Source organism: Dipodomys ordii, unplaced genomic scaffold (assembly GCF_000151885.1).
Source record: "Dipodomys ordii isolate 6190 unplaced genomic scaffold, Dord_2.0 Scaffold58, whole genome shotgun sequence".
Classification (NCBI taxonomy): Eukaryota; Metazoa; Chordata; class Mammalia; order Rodentia; family Heteromyidae; genus Dipodomys; species Dipodomys ordii.
This window is the reverse complement of record NW_012267274.1, coordinates 6,940,149-6,956,012: the sequence shown is the minus strand read 5'-3', so window position 1 is coordinate 6,956,012 and position 15,864 is coordinate 6,940,149. Positions and strand designations below refer to the sequence as shown.

The 15,864-nt window shown below is 42.8% G+C and overlaps 1 protein-coding gene across 1 annotated transcript; it reads right to left on the bottom strand.

The window, feature by feature from the left end:
• Positions 1–3,386: 3,386 nt before the first annotated feature.
• Positions 3,387–14,871, bottom strand: Cuzd1 (CUB and zona pellucida-like domains 1). The gene is made up of 8 exons (XM_013021867.1): positions 14,708–14,871; positions 11,928–12,142; positions 10,265–10,415; positions 8,061–8,278; positions 7,453–7,625; positions 6,044–6,435; positions 4,249–4,511; positions 3,387–3,762 (listed from the first exon to the last, which is right to left on the bottom strand). Exons 1-8 carry the CDS (start codon positions 14,869–14,871, stop codon positions 3,593–3,595), a joined length of 1,746 nt encoding a protein of 581 aa, XP_012877321.1. The 3' UTR covers positions 3,387–3,592.
• Between the last annotated feature and the right edge of the window lie 993 nt (positions 14,872–15,864).

Sequence of the window (15,864 nt, the reverse complement as noted above, 5' to 3'; positions counted from 1 at the left end):
CAAGGTAAGACTGAGGGCGCTTACTGAGCAGCCAAATGTTCACTCAATTCTAAGTCCAGGTCTCAAAGCTGCCAGGAAACCTGAAAAGTATACAAGAAATCAGAAAAGCAAGGATAGGCAGATCAGTATGGATAACAGCATCCTTCTGGAAAAGGAGCATATTAACTCCACAAGAAGACTCCCTAGCCTCAACGTTGTCTTTAAGGAAACAGACTTGAGCAGTGTCAGATATTTTCATTTGTCGGCATAGCCAGTAGCAATATCAAAAGTGTGTCCCCATCTCCCAGAAGTTATTGTGGTCTTTGTCAATAAACAGCATGTAGCAGATGAGACTACAGTACTGCCAAGTGGCGAGGGAAGGGGGAAGGCAGAAACGGGGCGCTAACCCTGAGGTCTTAAGAGATGAAAATCTGACAAATGATCCCAAGGGGGTACTTCTTCCAAGAACAACATCTCCATTTCATTACAAGCATACCCTTCCTCAAGAACTGTTTTGATTGAACAAAATAGGATGTTAGTATTTATTTGTATGAAGTTCTATGTATAAACATACCTAGAAATTGGTGAAATGTGAGTGGCTGGTTTGGTGAACAGAATGTCCTTAAACCAATGGTAATGACTTGGCCCCCAGTAGCTTCACCCTCAGTCACATGAAACAATGACCGCTTGCATTGGACATCTATTTCATGCAAATACTTTGAGGATTAAAGGAGTTTTTTCCAAGTAATTGTGTACTTCCGAAGTTTCTGCCTTCCAAAGATCATCTACTTATTAACTGTGCATATCCACAGGGTGACCAGTAATTAGAAACTAAACAGTGACCAAAATCTAGCATGTTGTGCCTCTAACAAATCCCCAGTGTAAACGTGCTAGTAATGGAAGCACTACCATGTAAATAATAAATGAATCAAAAAAGCTTCCAGATCAGTTCCTGCTGGCATGGCTCAAGGGGGGGGGGAGCCCAGGATGCAGCCCTCTCTGAAAGCATGCTGTGCAATTCTTTTATTTATTTATTTTGTTGGTTGTGGGGCCTGAACTATGGGCCTGGGCGCCATCCCTCAGCTCTTCAGCTCAAGGCTAGCATTCTATCACTTGAGCCCCAGCTTCACTTCCAGCTCTTTTCTGCTTATGTGGTGCTGGGGAATCGAACCCAGGGCCTCATGCATGCAAGGCAAGCACTCTACCACTGAGCCACCTTCCCATCGCACGGCAGGCAAATCTTAAGAACACTTAAAGCCATGGTCACTGGGGAGCCTCCCATGCTCCGTGGATCAAAACAGGGGGTTCAGTCAGGGAACACCACAGGTGTCCCAAGGAAAGCCTGCTCGCTTTCCCAGCAAAGGGGTGATCTAACAGGACAAAAACTGCTCTCCTCCAACCAGACACCAGGAACCCTAGAGTCCTGGCTTTCACCCCAGACTAGTAAAAATGACTAGGGAAACTAATTTCCTTCCTTCTCTCCACGCCCCTTCCCCCTTGTTTCATCCTCACCAGGATGAAAGCAGAGTGGAGACTGGGATGTGCATCACCTCACCTGCTTCCCTGAGCCTGGCACAGAGCAGGCAGGGAGCCTGGACCAACATGTCCGCCCAAGCTGTTTGGAGCAAACCCAAAGACCCTTGTCCTTGCCTAGCGGGATGAGGGAACGCCCCCATCAGAGCAGCGGAGGCCAGCCGGGAGCTCGGATTCCAGTTCCTCCCCTATATCTTGCATGCTCCTGGTACTCCGATTTCCCATCCCTTTGTGGGTCATCTTTATCTTTTTGGCGGGACTGGGGTTTGATCTCTAGGCTTGAAGTTTGCTAGGCAGGCCTCTACCACTCACATTCTGCCCTTAGCCCTTCTCCTCTGGTTATTCTTGAACGAGGCTCATGCTTTATGCCTGAACATCAGTCCTCCTCGCTACGCTTCCCACAGAGCTGGGGTGAAGCCCTGTGCCACCGGCCCAGCGTTTTACTATTTGAGCTGAAGGCTTGTGAACTTCTTGCCCAGAATGGTCTCAAACTTCCAATCCTCTTTATCTCAGCCTCCCAAGTAGTTGTGATTATAGCCATCACCACACATGTGTAGTCTTTTTGAAAAGTTTTGCTAAACAAGTCTCAATGCAGCCTAGCGGTAGATTGCCTTGTGAGGTATTCTGAAAATCTTGCTGGTCCCCTCGGGTAGAGTCGGTGCTGCACTTGGCTGCTGGAGTGTTGGTGGCTGTAGCTATCAGCGCCACTGCTCCCTAGGAATCCCCCTCAGCCCAAGACAGCTTTCCTGCCAGAGTTCATGGCCACAGTTTCAGCAGCCTCTGTCCAGTGACTGGGCCACAGAGGTCTATAAAGTTCTGAGCATCATGCCTCAATAGGGCATCTCTGAATACCCAGCCCAGCCCTAGGACTCTCCAGACAATGGTCTAGGTGTGCAGGCCCATTCACTGCAGCCTCTTCCTAGTTCACCTGGGGTTGGGGGAGGAACAGAGAGGGGGGGGGAGAATACAGAGTATTAATATCTATAGTTATCTCTAGCTCTCTCTATATAGAGATATAGATATATCTATTGCTAATCTATACCTATAAATAAATCCACATACATATAGAGATATATAGATCTCTATAGCTATAAATATAGATATACATATAATATAGATATAGAGATCTATAGATACAGATGTAGATATAGATAGGTATAGATCTGTCTATCTATCTATCTATGAGCATTCCAGTGGTTACCTGCTTCAGTTTATATTAGGTGATGAAGTAGAGTTGTATTATTCATCTAACATAATTAGCTTCCATCTTTTGTCCAGTGTAAACTCAGATCAGCTTAGAGTCTAATGGTTTTTGTTCTGCTTCATGTAAAGGAGAAGAGAAACATTTTTATTTCATGAACCCAGCAACTGCCTGCAGCCTCTGGCAGTCAGGTTGTTTCCTCTAAAGCCCTTCTCTGAGCTGGCCCAGGTGCGGAGCAGGAGAATGCTTGTCAGCAGAGAGGCTCGAGATGGAGGAGACTGTGGTGCTTTCTCCTGCACGTCAGTATCCGGTGGCAGCCTCTGATGTTTCAGAAGGTAGCATATTGCCCATTCACTGTTTACATTTTATATGTGCATGCTTTATTTGGCATATAAATAATAAAAGCATACAACTTTGAAGAATGGGGAAGTCACAATGATTAAACCTAGGGTCTTGCACTTGGTGGGCAAGCACTCTACCACTTAAGCTACATCTTCAGCCTTTTTGTTTTTATATTGTTTTGGAGATAGTCTTGCTAGCTTTTTAACCTGGATTGGCTTTGAACCCTCAATTCTACTGCCTTGACCTCCCAAGTCAATGAGATTATAGGTACATACTTCGTACCCACCACTTAAAGACTACTTTTCTTAAAAAAAAAAAAAAGAAGGAAAAGCCTTTTTCTTTCCATTTAATATTTGTTTCAAATGTTGTATTTAACCAAAAACAAACCAAGTTTTTGATTCATACAATGCTTTTAGTTTGTAAGATGAGAGCTAAAAGTCTTATTTGTCTGTGTGTTACGGTTTCAGATCCTTCCTAGTTTATTCATAAGCTCTGTAGCCATGGAGAAAGGTGCCGTCTTAGGAAAGGAGCCGTTTGTTAGTAGCGCTGCAGCTTCTCATATTTGTAGTCTTGGCGCTGATTCACAAAATGCCTCAGTGTGATGGTGGCCACAATCACAACATTCAGAGCAAGGACCACGAATGAAAACAGGTGCAGAGCATTGAAAGGCTGCTGTGGAATGTCTGCATGGGTTTGATGCAGAAGCCCTGCAATTGAATATAGATTTTTGCATATATTAGCATTATTTATAATATCTTTTTATACCATATGAATCTTTTATTGAGTTAATACAAAATGCATAGTTCCAATACCTCAAAGAGGAATGATTATCAAATGTTTGAATTAGCTTATATTTATGTTTAATTTTTACTTTATTTCTTTCAGATGGTTTGTTTAAGTTATGGCATGTATATCATAAGGAGTTAAGAAGCTAAAAGAAATTTGTAGAAATGAAGGATATAGACCTATATTCAAGAGCCATGGGAATGATGGTATTACCAGTGTCTCATATGCTTACACAAGGTGTGGCAATGGAAATAAGCATTTATCCTATGTGGTTAATATTCCTCACTTATTTGTTAGAACGTCTGGTATGACTCTCTAGAGTTCTTCTACACAGAGAAGAACTCAGTTTGAGTGGCATTTCTCACACCACAAGATATTCTTAGATCATGAAATAGCTTTTGTGTTACCTGAGTTTCCACTTCGATCCCTTTTTACACGGATGGGTCCTATGACGGAATCGGTCTTCCATTTGTATGAAGAAATGTCTCGTTTCTTTCTGGAGACACAGCCTTGGTGGCAGCGAGAATGGGAGTCATTGCTGTCACATATCAAAACTTTACACTGCAGATACACGGAGTTCAGACTTCGCAAGAATTTAAAGGCATTAAACTGGAATCTTCCGTAGTGCCCAAATAAGGGATACACCTCACAAGTCTCATCTCGACTACATCTAGAACAGAGTTTATGCACATATTTAGAAGATGCACAAGAATCCAAGTTGTGAAGTCTAAGTTGTAGATCTAGTCTTTAGAAAGTCTTCTCTAGAAAGGAATCTATGGTTCAGACTGTAGTAAACTAAAACTATGGACAGATTACTGGATGAAGTTCCTTCTAGCTCTGAAATTACATGTAAACTAATCAAAAAGCGATACCCATATACTAGTACTCAAATACCTTTTTCTTACATGTTTATTGTTAATGTATAAAGGTGGCTGATTTGGTCAAAAGGCCATCAGCTTGTATGGAAAAACAAGTAAACTTTTCCTTTCAAAGAGGAACTTTACAGTTTTCCTTTTAAGAGTTCTACAAGCCAGGCACTGCTGGCTCACACCTGCAATCCTAACTACTCAAGAGGCTGAGATCTGAGGATTGCAGTCCAAAGTGAGCAGAGGCAAAAAAGTCAGTGAGAGTTATCTCCAATGAAATACTCAGAAAAAGCTGTGAGTGGAACTGTGGTTCAAGTGGTAGAGCATTAGGCTTGAGCAAAAGAAGCTCAAGGACAGTACCTAGGCCCAGAGTTCAAATCCCAGGACCAGCATAAAGAAAAAAAAGAATTTTACACATATTTTCCAGATAACATTATTTCTAAAGATGGCATACATCAATGACTCTGACAGATTTCTATTGAAAATAAAATATACTAACCTCAAAAACACAAATAGAGCCTCCTTCACAAAAATAAATTTGTTTTCTACCATCAACTATTTTGTAAATACATTTAAAATCCTAGAGGATATGGATTATGTCTACACAGATGTTCTGCATTATTTGTAACTAATATATAGTAACTATATTTTATGAAATAGCCAACATAAATTTAATAAAATTCCATCATAGCAGCATTAGGAAAATTTTATCCACAGACGCACACGAATATATTACCTTATTAAAATAATTACTGCAGGGCTGGGAAGTTGGCTCAGTGGTAGAGTGCTTGCCTTGCATGCATGAGGCCCTGGGTTCGATTCCTCAGCACCACATAAGCAAAAAGAAAAAAAAGCCAGAAGTGGCGCTGTGGCTCAAGTGGTAGAGTGCTAGCCTTGAGCTGAAGAGCTGAGGGACAGTGCCCAGGCCCAGAGTTCAGGCCCCATGACTGGACCAAAAAAATAAAATAAAATAAAATAATTACTGCAGTGGGTCAAAGGATGAACCAATTCAGCAGTGATACTCACTAGACACTATGTTGAAAGTGAGTTGTGCAGCTTGATGGAAAGGGAAAAGCGGGAGAAAACAAGGGAGGGAGGGACGACTCAAAAAGAAATGCACTCAGGGGGCTGGGAAGGTGGCTCAGCGGTAGAGCGCTTGCCTTGCATGCTTGAGGCCCTGGATTCGATTCCTCAGCACCACATAAGCAAAAAGAAAAAAAGAAATGTACTCATTACCTGACTCATGTATCTGTAACCCCTCTGTACATCACCTTTACAATAAAATTTAAATTCAGAAAATTACAGGCAAGAAAGAAGACCAAACATCAATACATACCCACTCTTGATTAAGTCATAGTTTGGAGATGCAAAGTCAGATGTGGGAGAGGCTCTGCAGGTATCCAGAAACACCACCAAGTTTGGATCTGAGGCACTCAGACCAACTTGAACGAAGAGAGTTTGGTTCATATCCACATAATAGGGAGAGTTAAGAATAGGGTTTTCAAATGAATCTGACTCAAAGAGAACCATGCTCATGTTATATTTGCCCAGCGCATTTTGATATTGGATTACATCATCTTCGGTTATGTACATCACCTCGACAGTGGAATTGTATTCCATTTCACACTTCACAATAATCTGGAGATGTTTCTGACGCGTGATCACCGCAGAAGTTGGAGATACAATAAAGGTGATGATGTTGGTGTAAGTAATTGAATAGTCTTCGACCTACAAAGTCGGATGAAATTCAAATTTTGTAGTTTAAGTGCAGTATTGTTAGAACACAGATGTGAATAATACAGTGAGAGCCTTAACTAAATCATGAAATAATAGCTTTTAAGCATTAAATGTGTTTTTTTTAAAGAAGTACTCTGGGAAAAGAAAGACGTGAGATAAAAGAAGCAGTTAGAAAAGTTAAAGGTAGAATTAGATAGAATATTTGTTTCTGTTACATAAAAAACAATTTTGAATGTGATTTCCCAGGGCTATACAGACTTTAACCCCTAGAGTGTATTCCCTTCATAAGAAGTGCTAAGTTTACTGGACTAACTGGAAAATTCCCACAGGAATGCAGACAAGCTGGCCTATGAGCTCTCTGGGCTTTCTTCCCTCCTGTAATAAAGTCTCTGTGCTCCTTTCTGGGAGAAAACTTATTTACTTCTGTCCCTATCAATTTGTCTCACATAGTGTCTCTTCTTTTAAATTACAATGCTGTTTCACACCCTGTGTGAAAATTCTAGTGTGTGTCCTAAAGGAACCCACAGGTTGAAAAGATAGAGATCTTGGAAAGGATTTCTAGAGTGTACAGAACAAATTACAGACTTACAGGAAAGCTCACTTTATTGAAAATAAAGATGCTTTTACTCTTTGTCTTAGAAGGGAAAGAAGATCTTTAGCTCTACTTTTACTCAATATGGAATTATAAACATTTTCTGCCCAAGAGTTCCAGGTAGACCAGTTAATCCACACTACATACATGTTCAAATGCTCTCCAGTGGGTTTTCAGAGTTCCTGACCCACTGGGAGTAATAGCTACCTTCCACTTACCTTGCAGTAACAGAGACAATTAAGCACTGGTGTGTGAGTAAGTGTGTATATGGTTATGTCCACACATGCTTACCATGTGTTCCTTTAGCCACTGAGGGCCAGTGGTGATTTGGGGAAGTAGCTAGCCAGCATTCCACTCATGCATCACCAGAATGCATTTGGCATCTGCCAGAACCCAGCTGGCAGAGTCTCCTGTACCTTTTTAACTGTACCACATCCATCCAGAGGGATCGAAAACTCCACAACATTTGACACCTCCGGCCGGCAAGTTGGGTCATTTAGTTGTAAGTTATCCTCATTATAGTTAAAGGATTCTAGGTAGGATTTGCTTATGATAACTCTCATCTTGTCAGAGGCACATATTAAAGATGCTGTCAGGAAAACAAAGGTGGGAAGGAAATGAGTGACTCTGTGCAAGCTAAGAATTCTGGATATTGAAGATTTCCCTGTGGGCATGGAAACCTTTCTTGCCATAAGTTAGAAGCCTGGATCTCCAGCAATTGATACATTGTTTACAATATTCATTGCTCCCCTGGCTTGAAGTTCCAATCTATAAATCCAACAGTTTTAGTTATTTGTTTGCAGAAGGCATTGAGAAAAGTAGTCCCTATGTTGTGCAGAAATCTTTTTCAGATTAACAAAGCCATCATTCCCCTCCTGTATTACGCAATGCACAGAATTAATTTTCAAGGCGCAGATTTTCATCGTGCTCCCAAAGATATACATGACAGGCTAAGAGTGAAGGAGCAGTTTCTATGTTCGTTCAGAAAGCTCAAACTTGCCAAGGTGTAGAAAGGGTAACTCACTAGTATTGATGTTTTCTGTATAAACTGAAGTGTAGGAAGCAGAAAAGCCCCGGTAAGAATTGGCATAGTCTGTAGATAATACAACTGTCAAGGAGTCTGAGGAAGATTCGAAGGTGGGTGTCCCACGGCCACAGACTTGTCCAATCAGGCCAGCGTTGGTGGAAGAGCCGTCGTAGATGGCCACAAAATCAAATCTGCACTTGTCATCTACTTCTAGGCTACAAATAAAGGTCACAGTGTAAAAGGTTTTCCAGGCAACTCAGTTCTATGTTTCTGTCATCCCATTAGGATTTTTCCTTTCAATGCCAGGCTGATGATGTCAAGCCTGAGGCATTTTTAGTCCTGAGTGGAACCTCAGAATTTTTGTTTTTTGCTCTGGAATCAGGACTTGAAATCAGGGCCTCTTACTCTCACTTTTTGTTTTTTTGCTCATAACTAGCTGGTGCTTTACCACTTGAGCCACATCTCCAGTCCAGCATTTTGTTTCTTCATTGGAGATGGAATCTGGTGGACTTTTCGGCCCATGCAGGCTTCAAAACACAATCCTCTGAGCTCAGTCTCCTAAGGAGCTAGGATGACAGGCATGAGTCACTAGCTCCAGGCAGAACCTTTAGAGAAATAGTCATCTCATTGTTGCAATGGGTCCACCTGTATCCCTAGTTAAACGAGTTGTTTTTGTCCTTCCCCTCCACAAATGATACCAACATCAAATACAGTGAAAGCAGGGGTTATACCGTGGGGGAGGGACATACAAAGCAACATAGAAATCATCTTATGAATAAGTTAGAAACAATTGCATAAAAGAAAAAAAAACATTTGAATACATATCTTAGGGTTCATTCCCCTAACATCAATTTATCTGACCTTTTCTGCTTGACTCAGACATATGCTAGTTATCACAACTTTGCAGGGGGAGGATTGAGTGGGGGGAGGTGGGAGGAGTATGGGAAGGGAGGGATGGGAAGGGTAAACAAAGAGGAGGCAACAATGCTTGATAAGAAATGGACTCGTGCCAACCCAGATGCCCCTCAGTAGATGAATGGATCAAGAAAATGTGGTATATATACACAATGGAATTCTATACCTCCATCAGAAAGAATGACATTGCCCCATTTGTTAGGAAATGGAAAGACTTGGAAAAAATTATATTAAGTGAACTAAGCCAAGCCCAAAGAAACATAGGTCCCATGGTTTCCCTTATTTGCAATATCTAGTATATGTATGAGTCAAGCAGAAAAGGTCAGATAAGGTGATGTTAGGAAATTGAACCCTAAGATATGTATTCAAATGTTTTTTTCTTTCATGCATTTGTTTCTAATGCATTTATAAGATTATTTCTTTGTTGCTTTGTATGTCCCTCCCCCACAGTATAACCCCTGCTTTCACTGTATTTGATGTCTGTATAATTTGTGGAGGGGAAGGGGAAAAACAAGTCATTTAAATAAGGATACAGGTGGACCCGTTGCACCAATGAGAAGTACAAGTTGTCATGTCAAAAACAAACTTTACAACTTTGGTGGGGGGGGGGATTGGGTGGGGAGGCAGGGGGAGGCTGGAAGGGATGGGAAGGGGAAACAAAGAAGGAGGCTACAATGCTTGATAAGAAATGTACTCATGGGGGGGGAGGATTGGGTGGGAGGCAGGGGGATGCTGGGAAGGGCAAACAAAGGAGGAGGCTGCAATGCTTGATAAGAAATGTACTCATGGGGGGGGAGGATTGGGTGGGGGAGAGGGAGGATGGGAAGGGATGGGAAAGGTAAACAAAGGAGGAGGCTACAATGCTCGATAAGAAATGTACTCATTATCTTGCCCATGTAATTGTAACCCCTCTGTACAGTATTTTCACAATAAAAAAATAAAAATTTTAAAAAAAGAAATGTACTCATTATCTTGCCCATCTAATTGTAACCCCTCTGTACAGTATTTTCACAATAATAAAAAAAAAGAAATGTACTCATTATCTTGCCCATGTAATTGTAACTCTTCTGTAAGGTAGTCTCACAATAAAAAAAATAAAAAGAAAAAGAAATAGCTTCCTTGAATGCAAGAGCATTGCTATGTTTCCCTTTCTGCATCAATTCTTTGGAAAGAACTCGTACACGGAGGTTGCCTGTGGCTATTTCTCTTTCCCAAGTTGGGTCTTCCATCTGCCACGTGAGTTCACTGCATTTTTTCCCCCAAAAGAAGTGGATCATCATACTTACAAAATCTCCTTGAAGCTTAATTTTATCCTGTAACCTTTCTCTACTTGTATGTGCCATACACAGTAAGCCAGCTCCGGGTGTGGTTTTGGGTAATTAGGGCTTGTAAAGGATCCCTCCAATGTGTCCAGGTAACCTCCACAATCTGGAATAACTGCAAAAGATATGCAGGTGACTGAGACCCAGCGTCAAAACACAGATTTCCTGTAATTTTGCTGTTATATGCAGTGCATAACATGTCCCTGTTTCTGCATCTCTCACTGATCCCCCGGGTGGCATACTGAACTTCCTCCTTTCTTAGGACTTGACTTTTGATCCTTGGTACAGGGCAAAGAGAGATACTGTTGCCAGATGACTGAACTCATGTGATCTGTCCCAGGTATAGACCCTTTGCTCCTGCGCCGTAGAAGATAAAGTCAGTTCTCCAGACCAGTGCTGGAGGAGCACTGCCCATTAGAACACGACCCACTGTTTCAGCCTGCCTTTCCTTCCCTGGTCAGCTCAGGACTGCTGGCTCCAGCAGAGAGTTCTTTGCTATTACTTCCTCTGGCCATGTCTTGATGTGAAGCGAAGCTCAGATACAACCTTCGGCAAAACGTCTTTGGTACATCCGTGCTCCAGTGAGTACAGATTCAAACAATGGGAAAAATAAAGAGTAGAGGAGCAATAACAAAGGTTTTGTGTAGGAAGTATAAAATGGTGTAAGTAGGTAGAATACAAGGATGCCCGTCAGGTAGGTACTACAAGGCAGGTGTGGAAAGGAGGCCTTGGTGTAGGTTAGAAGAGTGTGAGGGCTTCACTTCAGAAGTTGAGTGGCATCAAGAAATCAATAGCTTCAGAACTAGTATGGAGATCACGCCCGGCCTCAAAAAGAAAACCAGAGTGAAGCTTTCCTTGTGAAATGCTCACTCGATTGACTTGGACTACAATGAAACGTAGGTAGGTACAGGGAAGGCAGAGCAGTGTAACATCTGATGTGTGAAAAGCAGGCCAGCTTTCCTCAGTACCTGAACCCTAACCTTGTTAGAATCACCCTGGAACCTGATACCTGTGAACGCCCAACAGCCCAATCCAAACCTAATGAATCATACCACCTTAAGAACGTTAATAGCTGACACTTATGAGAGGTTAAATGAGAATACAATGTACTAACTGTAGCATGGAATTTGGCCTGGGCTCACTGGCTGGGAACCAGCTATGGTTTCTACTCAGGAGAGTGGATTATCACCAATGCTTGGGCATATCATGCAGATCAGCCACAGCTGATGGCATTAACCTCTATTCAATCATCTTGACCTTGCACAAGGTCTCAGGGTTATTAGGAAACAGGCTAACCATGCAGATTCTGCTTTGAGCTCTAACACAGCATCATTCAACTACTGGCAGCCTCAAAAGGAAGCTGGTTAGGAAGAAAACTTCCTGGGCTTCTTTAGAATTTTCGCCAGAAAATTCATGGGCACCGCTAGCACAAAGAAATCAGAATCTCACCGTTGAGGCCCACAGCTGTGATTTTTTGCACACTCACACTAGCAAACTGCTCCTCTCCCAAGCAGAGAGGTCTCTGAGTGCACACAGTCCGACTCCATATTACAATAACCCAGGCCGGAGTGAGGACAGGCTGTGTGTGCAGGAGGAATGGCCAAAGGATACATCAATGAGAGCTCACCTGTGCCAGAGTCAAAGAAGTAGTAGAAAATAAAGACCGTTCTTTGGGTCGTCGACTTATCGGTGACAATTTGCACTGTCAAGGAACTGTATGACGATTCAAAGATGGGAACGAAGTCTTTCTTGCTGCAGACCTGACCTAGCAGAGGGCCAGTGGTAGAGTTTCCATCAAAGACTTTAATGTTCTCATTGTCACACGTCCCTTCAGGATCCAGCCTGTGGACAGAACACACTCGTGGCTGGAGGAGAGCCACTGGGAAAGTGGGTTTCACAGAGCTCCTGTTAGCACAGCTATGTATGCGTCAAGTGGTGAGCATGGGCGTCCCTTGACGCCTCTCCAAGACTGCCATCTTCTCCATCTTCAACCTGAGCCTGACTGCTGTCCACACCTTCTATTAAGTCAGCGATGACGAAGGGGCCAGGAGCCAGGACAGATGCCAGAGAGTGGCATCTGCCACTCCCACTCCCCACAGTGTACACTATTGACTCGGTTTATATATAAGCTGCTAAGTCACAACTGATCCTCACTGATGTCTGATATCAAAGGCTGGTCAAAAACAGCTCTTCTCGTCTCCCATGGCTACCTCTCTCAAAGGAAAGCTAACAGTCACTCCTCCCAGCTACCCAACCCCATATTACCACTTCCTCATTCTGAACAACAGTCCCACACTGTGTTCAACATGGATGCCCAGGATTTCCTGTTTGGGCCCCTTCTGACAGTATCTCCCCAAAGGCCAGAGGACATATACCCATGGCTTAGAGAAAAGGCCACAGGGTAGAGTTCTGCTTTCACCCTAGACACTCACCTGCTGTGTACGTTTGCACAAGCACCTTAGCCTCTCTTGACCTTAGTTTTCTCTTCTGTAAAGTCAGGATGTCACATTGTACTTTTACTCTAGTGTGAGTGTCTATCCTCACATGAAGCAGTCACCACAGGCCCGGCTCTCAGACTGTATCCAATATCCAGTGCTAAATCTCAACGTCTACCAACTTTGTTCTTCCCACACATTCGTTTCCCCTCCTTATACATTGGAAATGACATCTATGTTTCTTGATTTCGACCATGCTAGGAAATCTGTATTTCATTGTGAATCAGCACTGCGGCTCACCCCCTTCACTTCATGGTGGGTCATCCCAGCTACAATGCTGGAAGAGCAGGGCTCTCCAAGTGCGGTCTCTGGACCAACAGCACTTCAGTAAGTTCAGAATTGCTTCCTATGCAAATTCTCAGGCACCACACACTCATCTGAATAAGACAGTGGAAGCCCCGTGGTAGAGCTCTCCCTGTGTGCCTTAAGGTGCACTCCAGGAGCTTGGGATCAACAACATAATAACCAGCAGGGGAGGGGAAGCAAAGTAGGGACTTGGGAGTTAGGACACCAGGTTTCCATTCTCCTCCCTCGACTCCCTGCGGGCATATTAATTAATCTCATTAAGGGACTTAATCTCATTAAGGGACTTTTCTCTCTGTGTGTGTGTGTGTGTGTGTGTGTGTGTTTGCTGGTCCTGGGATGTGTGTGTGTGTGTGTGTGTGTGTGTGTGTTTGCTGGTTCTAGGATGTAAACTCAGGGACTGAGTGCTCTATGTGAGCTTTTGTGCTCCAGGCTAGCGCTCCACCATGTGAGCCACAGTTCCATTTCCAGGGTTCTTTTTTCCTGCTGGTTAATTGGAGGTCAGAGTTCATGACGTTTTGGCTAGGCTGGCTTTGAACTGTGATCTCAGCCTCCTGAATAGCTTGGATTGCAGGAAGGAGCTACCAGTGCCCAGCTTCTCTGGGCTTTCCTATCTACAGGATAAACTGTGGCTGCTGGAGAGGGCTGCTCTCTACAGAGCACACTCTAGCAGAACCCCTCTGCTAGGTCAGGTCTGCGGCAAGAAAGACGTCGTTCCTGCTTTTGAATCATCATCCAATTCATTGGCAAATAGTCACTGACACACAACCCAAAGAACTGTCTAATGTGACTCCACGTCAGATTTTTACATTTGTAAAAATCACCTGAATATCTACTTCCTTCAAAATAAAAGTTGACATAAAGAATACTTAAGACTGTAAAGAAATCTGTTTCTTACCCCCCAGAGACTGGTCTAATTACCTGCAGTACCACTGGTGAATTTGGGCTTTGGGAAGGACCCTTGATGGTTCTAGAACACACCAAATTCTAGAGTTTTCAGGCCTAGGCTCTGGAACTGGATGAGCTGAGTACTAACTGCGCTCATTCCACTCACTGTTTACGCAATCCCACAACTTTTCAACCTCCCCGTGTCTATAACCCTAGTAGTGACCACGCAGGACCTTGGCAATCCTGTGAGGGGCATGTAGTCATCTTCAACCAACATCACTACCAATATACCAATATCACTACTATTACAGCACCATCACCAATATCATCATCAGTGACTATCAGCCAATAGCATCACTGTAATCGCTGTCATCAATTGCCAGCAATCATCTTCATCACTATCATCATGATCAATTGTTATTATCATCCTTATCATCATAACTACCATCACCATTATCTTTGTTACCACCAGCACCAGCACCACGACGCTACTCATGCCCATCATCATAATCATTTCAGAAACCATGAGCCATCTTCTCTTGTCATCATGAACATGATCGGAAACTTTCGGACACCATCACCATCATCATCATCACCACCATCATCAGGATGACCACCCCCTCCAGTAGTATTGAAATCCTTTCCACAAAGACCCCACCCCATGGCCCCCAATGTGGCCACAAGTCAAGCGTCTTCCTAAAACGCTGAAGCCTCTACTCACTGGATGTGGGAAAAGATGATTCGGAGGTTCTTGTTTTCCGGTTTTTGTATTGTCCAGACGCAGTTCTCATTGGCACCGAGTTGCAGGACCAGGGACTTGTGGGACTCTCCCAGGTTGTTCCCTCCCAGACTGGCCTTGCAACTTGATCTGCCTGCAGAGACCATAGTCAGCACTGAGGCAAGTTAGCAATCCTTGCCTCCTCCAGCAGTGTCTGGGTCTCTACCACATACACATAATACCCATCCACGTGTGCAGTTAAATTGGACTTCACCCTCAGCCTTTTGGGGAAAATATTTGTGATTTCTCTACATATGGTACACACACACACACACACACACACAGAGTTTTCCAGGGAAGATCTAGTGATCAAAAAAAGCTAGCTACGGCTAGTAGAGCAAGTCTCAAGTTCAAATGACAGTATGTGGAAAAGTAAAAGAAAGCTCTAGTTATATACAGAGTTTTTAATTTTCTTTTTCATTTGTGGCTGAATATATATATATAAATGTATATATAAAAGTCTCTGAGTTGTGTTTACCTGAAAATAACTATGCATATGCTTATTTGGAAAATATCAGAACTCAAAGACAATCTTCAAAGCACAACTCTGAAATCCTGTCTACATAGAATTAATGTATCCAAATTTTTTTCTCTTTTCTTGTCTTCATCCAGAATGCAATTTTCCACTTAATTGTAGATTCTAACAAATCCTTTATTTAGAGATTAATATTATCTTTAAACCTTGTTGAAAAGTGTTCCTTTGTACAGATTTTCCGTAACGAAGCCAATAATGAAACTTTGTTGTTAGATGATTTTAAATTATGTACATGTGCATATTCATCTACAAATATTTTCGACACCTTCATGATCCTTTCCTGAAAATAAAGTCTTAGTAAAATTTGGCATGCTTTTTCTATTTCAACATACCCTCACAAATATGCCTGAAAAATATTAGTACTAGGGGCTGGGAATGTGGTTTATTGGTAGAGTGCTTGCCTAGCATGCATGAAACCCTGGGTTCAATTCCTAAGTACCACATAAACAGAAAAAGCTGGAAGTGGTGCTGAGGCTCAAGTGGTAGAGTGCTAGCCTTGAGCAAAAGCAGCTCAGGGACAGTGCCCAAGCCCCGAGTTCAAGCCCCAGGACTGGTCATATATATA